General features: G+C 34.5%; 1 protein-coding gene across 1 annotated transcript; it reads right to left on the reverse strand.

The window, feature by feature from the left end:
• Positions 1 to 4659: 4659 nt before the first annotated feature.
• On the reverse strand, positions 4660 to 8823 carry LOC141714564 (uncharacterized). The gene is made up of 3 exons (XM_074518078.1): positions 8767 to 8823; positions 5885 to 5957; positions 4660 to 5720 (listed from the first exon to the last, which is right to left on the reverse strand). The coding sequence occupies exons 1-3, from the start codon at positions 8821 to 8823 to the stop codon at positions 4660 to 4662; spliced, it is 1191 nt and encodes a 396-aa protein (XP_074374179.1).
• Positions 8824 to 10915: the final 2092 nt, after the last annotated feature.

A 10915-nucleotide genomic window follows, 5' to 3' on the forward strand; every position in this document is an offset into this window, starting at 1 on the left:
TACCTTGGATTCTGGACACTCTAAAGGACCTACTGTCATAAAGAATACATTAATTCTCATGGGGGTTGTGTTTTAATAATTATATAAAAACACAAATAACAATTAACAACATTATAGATTACATATGCTAATTAAATTTATGCAAGAAGTTTTACATCTATCACATAATTAACCATGGTTAACTTCACAATTTCATTAACTTAAATGACATAAATAACCTTATGCCAATTAACCTCAATTATAAGTAATTTACTAAACTGATGCAAATTAATCAATTATGGAAAATATATGAATGTGGGTAGCCTCAAAGTGAGTATTCTTTAAGGGGCCTTAAAGGAATAATTCCTTTATAAATAATCAGTTTATGTAATCATAAATGAAGGAAAGAAGATACCTGCTTCCTCCTCTTCTTCAATGTCCGGAAACACATTTTCTTCAACAACATTTTCTGTAGCAGTCTTTGTAGTTGCAGTTGTACTTGGAGAAATCTTCGATGTCGCTGCAACTGCTTCCTTTTGGCGCTTTCGCATAGCCCAAAAAGCCTCCATTGAACCATTTGCTTCAATAGACGGTAGCTGAATCAGAGGTTTTGCAGGTTCCATATGTGATAATGACTGATTTTCCTTCTCAGTAGCATCCTCGGTTCCTTGCTTCTGTGATATAACAGTATTGGCTCGTGACCGTGTTGTTGGTCCACGTCCAATAAGCACCTTGCTTTTCTCAGTTTTCCCTCTCTGAAACATAAATCATGTAAAACTCAATGTTTGTGTATATATGAATTACAAACTATCAACCCCGATGAAACATTTGGGGAAGAATTTAGAAAATGTGAAAATGATAGCTTTATGACATTTATGACATACCTTTTCAGTTCTTGATCCACCATCCTTACTAGCAGCCTTCCTTTGAGTTCCCGATCCACCATCCTCAAGATCCACAGCTGGATCATATTCCTCATCGCTCCCCTCTTGCACATGCTTTTTTTTTTGGATTTATCTTTTAAGATTGAGTTTCTCACTTCAGAAGAGAGTGTAGGAAGATTGAGGGCAAAAAATACTTCATTGTTCCTCTTTACTGTGACAGCTCTCAGTTTTTCATACTCCGTTAGAGGAGGTGGAGGGGGTAGTTTCTGTAATTTCACATAAATTCATGTTAATATAGGTATGACGGAATTACTGGATTAATAAAGGGGTTACATACATGTACTTACATGTACTTAAACAACAATAATCTAACAAGAAAATTATAGGTATTACTGAATTATATGCTAACCTCCAGTTCATTTTCTCCCATACGCTCATCTTCATGAGTATCATGTAAACTCAACTTCCTCGTAACACTTGGAGGAGTTTCACAATCATCACCATCAGTGATTTTCTGCACTCTAGAAAGCCGTGGTGACTTCCGAGTACCCTCTAGGGGAAAGTTCTTTGAGTTCCTCTTCCCAGCCTTATCAACTTGGTTTGCCTTCTTGTTCATCTTATATTGCTGTAGTTGATGAGTGGTTACAAACTGCCGCTTGACTTGCTTTTTAGCTATAAAGACATAAAAATAATAATTACGAGTTTGAATAAAATCTAAATGTAGTAACACCTATATATTTCTGATGCCCCTACAATTAAGGTATATTTCTGAAATGAAATTAATATATTACCTGCTAAGATATCCTTTCTTGGCCGTATTATTACAAATGGCTGCATCTGATCCATTGGTTCGATAGTGCTATCAACGACATTGTCAAGATAAAAATCAACATTTTCACCTTCTGCGGCTCCTGCAGTTAATGAACACAAGTCCACATCATTGGCCACCAACTGCCACCCCCCTGCTTATCACCTTTTCTCATATAAATCCCTCCAATTTCTGAATATTCAAGGTCATCCTTGACATAATCCATCAATACAGGGTACGAAAACCTATCTACTTCGACATTCCTTATAATCAGTTCTTTACCACCGACATACCGTGTAGGCTGAAACTCACCCTGGTGGTACAACCTGAGATTTATGTATGCCATCCTATAAAAAATTGAGAAAGTATAATTAGATGAAATCATTAAAATAATCTGAGACATGGCACTTAAATAAAAAACACTTAAAAATAAACACTTAAAAGAAACATTAAAAGAGCAATATGCAAGTCAATAAATTTAATAATGCTCTAAATTAAGAAGCGATCGCATAAAGAGCAGGGCAGATTTAAAACTAACAGAACATTATATTAAGAACAAGTTAATTAATTAAAAGAAAATACATTAAAACATGATAAATTAGGCAATTAAGAAGTCACTTCATTAACAGTTGATACATCAGAAAACTAGGCCCTTGATAGTTACATATTTCGAATTACAAATTTAAGTAGTTTCTTCGTTTGTTCTAGCCTTGATGGGGACTTGTCGTGTTGGGACATCATCTCTGCACCAGTTAATATCTGTGTCTGTTTCTAGAGGAACACTAGTGTGTAAATCATGTAAAACTGGATCCTCGGCTTCTTCATTTGCATTTTCAGCTTCGACATCGCACCAATCCCTTGGCAATTTCTTTATAACATTATACATCGTCTTTTCAGTAGGATCTTCTACGTAGAAGACTTGCTGCACCTGTGAAGCTAGCACATATGGATCAGACTTCTGACATAATCTGTTAAAATTAACTCAAGTTAACCCATATAGATCTTTCTCTTCCTTATACCAACAACACTTGAACACCACTACAGAAATTCTCCCCAATAATCAACTTCAAAAATCTCTTCAATTGCTCCGTAGTAATTGACATCGCCGACCAGTGGATTTTGATCTTTTGAACTAGCAAAGCTAGTAGTCAAAGCAGTTAGAAATACCCCACTATTTTGGGTTGTACATTTAGCATCTCGGTACTTTGTATGGAATCGATATCCGTTAAGTACATAACCACTATACTTCTTCGCTGATTGATTAGGGCCCATTGCAAGCACTTCCAATTCCTTTGAAATGTTATCTTTTTTTCCGACCTCCCCCTTCATCCATTTCCAAAAATCTTCAGAATGTTCTCTCTCACGATTGTATCTTTTTGACTTGGCTTGTCCTTCTATTAAGATTCGATGCTCCCTACAACAATTACCTAGTTAAAAATCAAGACAAAACAGGTTCTAATTCTATAACAGTTAAACACAATTAGTAGCTAGAATCTTACTCGATTAAACTATCAATTTCTTTATTCCCGCAGTTGAATAGAATATAACGATGAATAGCCATCCATTCAACTTCAACTAAATTCACAGCCTTTCCATCTTTATTTCTGCGTGAACCAATAGGAAATTCTACTTTTTCTGGAAAACTTTCAAATTTTGCAGCCTTGGTAATTTTTGATCCTCCATGGCCACCCAAGAATCTTGAACAAAATATCAAGCATTCTTCGGCCAGGTAACCCTCGGCGATACATCCCTCTGGTTTAGATCTATTCAGCACATAAGATTTCAATTTATTTAAATAGCGCTCAATTGGCCACATGCTTCGAACATGAGCCGGTCCACCAAATTCAATTTCTCGGCACAAGTGAATCAAAAGATGGACCATCACATCAAAAAAAGCCTGAATGAATATAGTCTCAAATTGACAAATAATTTCAATTATTTCTGTTTGCAGCCTCTTAAGATCACTTAAGTCGATGACTTTACTCCAAATACCTCTTAAGAAGGCCCCTAATCTGATAAAAGGGACTGCAACCTCCGGTTTCAAAGATTTCTTCACTGCAAATTGTAATAAGTAGTGCATGAAAAAGTGAGCATCATGACTCTTATAGCCAGATACCTTTCTCTCCTTCATGTGCACACACCGGCTGATATTAGAGGCACTTCCATATGGCAATTTAGCATTTTTAAGGACAGAGCAGAATAAATCTTTCTCTTCATTTGTCATGTCGAATATCGCAGCCCTTATTTCAAGGTGTTTCCCGTCACTTGATAGAATGGGATGGAGGACCTTTCTGATGCCAAGTTCTTGCAAATCTAGGCGAGCTGCTATATGGTCTTTTGTTTTTCCAACAATATTGAGCAATGTGCCAAGTACTTTCTCACACACATTCTTCTCGATGTGCATAACATCAAGGTTATGTCGAGAAACATTGTGCTTCCAGTAAGGCAGATCAAAGAATATTGATTTTTTCTTGAAAGGCGAATTCGACTTAATCTTATTTTTTTGGCGCTTTCTTTTCTTCTCTGGTTTCTTCCCCCCAAAATGATTTACAAATCCTGCCAATAATTCTTCAATGTCTGTTCCAGTTAGAACCTCTGGAAAACCTCTCAATTCAATTTGACCATTAAATTTTCTTTTATCAAGCCTCCATGGGTGTTCGGGATGGAGAAATCTCCTATGGTCCATGTAACACATTTTCCGACTATGTTTTAGGTACATAGAGGATGTTTCATAATTGCAAACTGGACAAGCTAGTCTTCCTTTTGTGCTCCATCTAGATAGCATTGCTAGCCCGGGAAAATCACTGATTGTCCAAAGTAAAGAAGCGCGCAAGTTGAAAGTATGGTCAGTAAGGGCATCATAAGTCTCAATGCCTACTTCCCATAGCTCATTCAGTTCAGCAATTAAAGGTTGCATGAAGACATCTATATTATTCTTCGGAGACTCGGGACCAGATATGAGTGTCGAGAGAATTAGATTCTCTTGCTTCATATACAGCCAGGGGGAAGGTTGTAGTTAACCAAAATAATTGGCCAAGTACTATGACTTATGTTCATAGTACGAAAAGGATTGAAAGCATCAGCGGCTAGGCCCAATCTGATGTTTCTGTTCTCGGATGAAAATTGAGGATAACGAGCATTCAATGCCTTCCAAGCCTCTGCATCAGCGGGATGTCGAAGTTTGCCGTCCTTTTTTCGACCTTTTGCATGCCATAACATCAGTTCTGATAACTCTTTGCTCATAAACATGCGTTGCAACCTTTTTTTGAGTGGAAAGTAGCGCATCACGTTTGCCGGGACCTTGTGAATTAACTTCTTCTCATTATTGTCCACGGCGCCTTTTTTTTCCACTACGACCCACCTTGAAGCACCGCAAGTTTTACAATTTTCTTCTTTTTCATTTTCAGCCCAAAACAGCATACAATTATTGGGGCAGGCGTGTATCCTTTGATAATCGAGCTCTAAATCTTTAATAACATTCTTTGCCGCATTAAAAGACAAAGGAATGTGTGCTTCTGGAAAAGCATCTTTTATCAGCTCTAATAAATCCCCGAAACCCGACTCCGAAATCCCATGAATGCACTTTAAAGAGTACAGCCTAATGATAAAACTTAAGCGGGAAAATTTTTTGCAGCCCGGATATAAGGGCTGCTTTTCTTCTTCAAGATGGCCATAAAATTTTTTGGCATCATCATTCGGTCCAGTAGTATCATTAGTACAATGGAACATCTCGTCCAAATTATCTCCGAAGGTAAAGGAATCTTCAAAACCCATATTTTCTGCCCGTTCAATATCTATCCTATGATCTTTGCTCGAAACCTCACAAATCCAATTCGCATACAATGGACAAGGGCCATGACAAATAAGATGATCATAAATAAGAACTTGAGTATGCCACTTGCCATTTCTACAATTCTTGCAAGGGCACAACATTTCATCGCCTACGGAAAATTTGGGAAATGCATTTTCTAAAAAATCCTTTATCCCCTTAATGTAAGGTGTACTGTATTTTGGAAGGGTTATCCATTGACTTAGATCATCGTCCATCACTACAGAAAACAGGACAATAATGTCATATTCCTAAAAGAAAACAACGTAGTCGTGAAACCATACACCCATATTGGTTATACGTTCTAACAACACAACGCAACCGTGAAGCCCTAAGCAGACCGAGGTAATATTTTATGTTCTCCTTTTCATTGGTTGTACATACTAATAACGACACAACCGTGAAACCCTAAACCCATATTAGATATGCGTACTAATAACAACGCAGAAGTGAAATCCTAAACCAATATTATAGATTATATGTATTAATAATAACACAGCATAACAACGCTGCCCTGAAATCGTAAATCCATATTAGATTATACGTATCGAATCCATGTTATATGACCATGAATATACATGTGCATACACCCATTTCCGTATTATCCCACTCCTCCTACCTACCGAACTGTGACAGTTGATGTTAACAAAAATTTAAATACTCGTAAAGGGTTGAAACTCTCAGGAATAAAGGTCAAATTAACATAAATGTAAATACTCATAAACAATTGCATTATAGAGACAATAGATATCTACTTACACAATCAATTATATCCACTTGACTATGATGATTTACATGTAAGTTATAACTAAAGCCTAACATGAAAATCAACGGATAAAAAGCAAATATCGAGAAACAAATTAATACAAAAATCACACTTACATATCTACAAAAATAAAAACCCCAATTCCAATTAAAATTACACAAAACATGCATGTAACATACATATACATGTATAAAATAACACAAAAACACGCATGTAACAAATTAGAGAAGAAACTAACAGAAATAGATTGGGGCGAGGAGAGAGAGAGAGAGAGAGAGGATAGGAGAGAGAGAGAGAGAGAGATACACCAAATCAGAGAGAGCTGAGCTAGGACGAGCGCGAGAGAGGAAGCGAGAGAGGAGAGAGAGAGGAGAGAGAGCGAGATGAGCGGAAGAGAGATCGAGAGAGAGAGAGATGTTAGTACCTTAATGTTTGAACCGCCAGCTGATTTGAAACCCCAATTAGAAACCCTAGCTCCATCTGTGAACCCGCTTCTCCAAAATGGCCTAGCTTCGCCAAAATGTTACCCCCAATTAGAAACCCTAGCTCGAGGAGAGAGGAATGAAAGGAATAGCTACTAAGAGAGAGAGAATGAGAGAGAGAGTGAGAGAATGAGGGAGAATGAAATTAGAGGGAGAAGTTAATTTGTCTGAAATTTTAGCGCTTCTCCAAAAAATTTGAGCCCGCCTGAAAAAGCCCAGCTAATTTCATCTCTTTTTTTAAAAAAATTAAGTTTTAATTGTCTTTAAATTTTTTATTGATAAAAATTTATCAATTATTAATTAATACAATTTATAAATTTTTTTAAAAAAAATATTTTATCAATCTTAACTAATATTAATATTTTTGCTTAATTATATTATAAAAATTGATTAATTTTCATGTCAAATAATTATATATATTTAATTGTTTGTAAAATATACTACTTTTTTATCCAATAATACCCTATTGTAACATATATTGCCACATGTTACTCGTATGTAACACTTTGAAGCTATAGTAACATGTTTTAAAGGCCATGGTAACATCAAAAATACTACGTTGCGGTAGGCTAAGATGAGCATACCTAAGGTAACATAATTTTGTAACATGCATGATTAAACCATTGCGATAGGCCATCTATGGTGTAGTGAATTATTCATGCATGTATAACTTTAAAAATCGTACATGAGTTTTTAGATTGTGGCTTCAAAATTTTATTATATTTTATAATTTTACTTCAATTTGTTATTTGTAAATTTTACAAGTTATTTAAATGTAGTGTATGAAAATGTAAAGAATTGAAAACGAATATATCATGACAACAATGGTTGATATTTTACTTACGAAATAATTAAGTGTTTAATTTTGGAAATGTAAAAAATTTCTAAAATTAAATGACAAGAAAAATGTATTAAAAATATTTAAGTGATTAGTAATAATTTATTATGTATAATATATGTATAAACTTTATTCGAGCCGAATCTAGTTAACCGAGTTCGAGTCGAATCCGAACCGATTCAGAGTTAAACAAGCCTAGTCCGATCTGAACAGACAAAAATTCGGCTTGACTTGTTTACTCATCCGAGCTCATTTTTATATTTAAGATCGACTCGTTTCAAAAAACGAACATAATCAAGTTTACTTAAATAAATCAATTCCAAATTTTATTCACAAACGACTCTATTTATTCGCAAGCCTATAAGTTAATTTGTACACTGATTTTCTTCTTTTCTGCTCTAACTATCCATATAAAAATACTCGAAACTAGAAGACCCACCCGGTGAACTACCGAGCTCCCCAACTAGGGGATGTAATCGAGCCGAACCTAGTCGAACACTGTCAGCTCAGTTTGAACTCGATTTAAATAGTTAGGACTCGAGTTCGAACTCGAGTTCGATCGAGTGTTTAATATCAAACTCAAAATTTGCCTCGTAAAAAGTTTGATAGGCTTGAGTTCGGTTCGAAAACTCGAATAATTTTCAGCAAATTCTAGCAAAAACTTGAAATATTATAGGTTCGGCTCGAGTTCTATTCTATTATATATAAAAAATTATAAATAAAATACTAAATATTTATATTAAAATATATTTGAAATAGAAAAAATTAAAATAATAGAATCATAGTAAATCTCGCGAATCATATGAGCCGAATAATTTAAAATTCGAGCTCAGTTCAGTAAATAATTCTAAAAACTTCAAATCGAGCTCAGCTCAACTATTATCAAACAAATTTTAAATATTTAACATGCCATCAAACAAATTACTCATCAAATTCTATTCAAAGTATGTGACACACGTGTGAGTTGAACGGGGTGGGCCATGACACTACATGCATTGTTGACCAAAAACACCTACCCGTGTGTATCGGGACCGACGTTGCTTCCATGAAGCATCCTTTACATCCATATAATATATGCATGTAAATACGTACTCTTTCGACTAATCCTAATTTAATTACTCAAATCCAAAAATAACTCGGTTGTCACCATCCTTTATTGGGCCCTAGCCGGCTATTTTACCATTCTTTCTCCCCCACGCCCCCTCTCATTCTCTTGCACACGATCTCTCCAGCCCATTTCTCCCTCCCCTTATATACACACACACAACACATCTGTATCCACTCATTCTCCAAATCAATATAACTTTCACATATAATATTTTACACAACCACAAAAAATGGGCTGGTCAGATTCAGAGATAAAGGTATGCAACAAGCACCCAGACCACCGTCAACAACCAGGAGTTTGTTCTTGTTGTCTCCGGGAAAAACTCAACCATCTCTCTTTATTCTCAGATCCCTCACGTAACAAGATCAGAACTTTAGTTGCTGTTTCATCTCTTTCAGCTTCTTCTGGTTCCATGTCTCCGGTTCATCAAAATCACCACCACCGTCACCGCCGTCATGCTTCTACCGGGGGGTCTCTAGGGTTTATTATAACTAATACAGGAGGGCTCAAGAAGAGTAGATCTATTGCTTTTATTGCAAGCAACCCGTTAGAAGAGCATGAGGAGCGGAGGCATAATAGTAAAGGAGGGTTTTGGAAGAAGTTGATTAGATCAACTGGGAAAGGAACTAAGAAAGTTTTGTTGCATTCAAGAACTGTTAGACAAAAATCTCAAGATGATCTTCATCAGTTTTAGATTCATTATTACATTATACAGACACACACTTCAATGTATCTATCGTTTTCTATCTTCTATATATGTAGATAATATTCAGGTACCCTAGACTTTGATTCATCATCAATAAAACAGATGAAAATTCATTCATGCTTCTGCTACATATTATATCTCTTCTGTTCTTATTATAAACAATCCGGGATGTAAATTACATATTATATCTCTTTTGTTCTTATGTTCTTATTGTAAACAATCCGGGATGTAAATTATAGAAAATTGAAAAATCGCTCCCTTTTTTGTACACAATTTTTCTTTTCATTAAATTATTTATAGATAATTTCAATCCAGATTGTATGGGAGTCTTAAATATAATTTGTATTCAGATTTTTTATAATCACCTCAGGTCAAAAGTATTCAAATATTAATGTAGATAGTTATAAATTTACTGCTAAAAAATAGACCTATACATAGGTGGTCTCAGTGCAAAGCGTTCAATTGCACTAGATCTAAGGAGCCCGAAAATTTTAAGTTGTTCTTTATATTTATAATAGATGCACCGGGTTATTTTCTAAAATTTTTTATACATCATGTAAATAAAATGTCTTTAGAAGAAATTTTGAAAAAATGAAGATAAAATTTCTCTCCAACAAACTCCTTGTTCCTCTCTATGTCACTGGGAGCTTCGAATTATTCCTCATTTTTAGGAGTGAATACCCCCTCCTTAACTATTATTATGATATATTTTCTACCCGTCTATTTAATATAAATGACTTTAATGAGTGAAAAGATAGATGGATAGTGAGTTTAAGGAGAATTGAGAAGATGTTTGATTTTGCCTTCTAAATAATTAGGAGCTCATTTATTATATATTTGTAATAAAAATGCAAGGAGATGCTGGAGTTACTCTTAGTTGTTTTATTTTTTGTAAATGTTGTATAATATCTAGCGTATATTAAATAAAATTGATTACTTATCAATGTATATTATTTTTATACAAGACATTACCAAATTAAACAAAGTTTCTAATATATCTCAACTAAGCAAAATATATATATATATATATATATATATATATATATAGGGGGCTACTCTAATATAAACCAATTTTAAAATGGAAACTAGAAATCAAATATTTTTTTAACAAAATTATTTCGAAATATAACATATATGGTATGCAAATCGATCGTTGAGAGATGTAGAAAAATACAGTGAAATCGGATTTTAAAAAAAAGTTACGGTTTGACGGGAAAAAATCAAATTAAAAACGGAGGGGAAAAACTGAAATTGGGGGTGGGAGGGTGTAGAGTAGTTGGGTGAGGTGCTTTTAAATGGTCATTAGATTAGTTTGATCTAATGGTTGAGATTAGTTCTATGTTTCTATTTTAAATTTGGTTTGTATTTGATCATTCCCCTGTATATATATATATATATATATATATATATATATATATATATATATATATATATATATATTCTTGTTTGTGTTTTATAATTTATATTTAATGAATGAATATAAACAGGGTAGTCAGTGTACGTTTAAAACGAAAC

The sequence above is a fragment of the Apium graveolens genome, chromosome 3 (assembly GCF_009905375.1).
Source record: "Apium graveolens cultivar Ventura chromosome 3, ASM990537v1, whole genome shotgun sequence".
Lineage (NCBI taxonomy): Eukaryota > Viridiplantae > Streptophyta > Magnoliopsida > Apiales > Apiaceae > Apium > Apium graveolens.

Bases quoted from the DNA above. Each gene is read 5' to 3' on its own strand.
- LOC141714564 (XM_074518078.1), bottom strand. From the start codon at position 8,823: ATGGGCTGGAGAGATCGTGTGCAAGAGAATGAGAGGGGGCGTGGGGGA. The intron at 5,958-8,766 runs GTAAAATAGCCG...ATATTGGTTTAG, and splicing joins GGCGTGGGGGAGAAAGAATG to GATTTCACTTCTGCGTTGTT. The intron at 5,721-5,884 runs GTATGTACAACC...TGTTTTCTGTAG, and splicing joins TCACGGTTGTGTCGTTATTA to TGATGGACGATGATCTAAGT.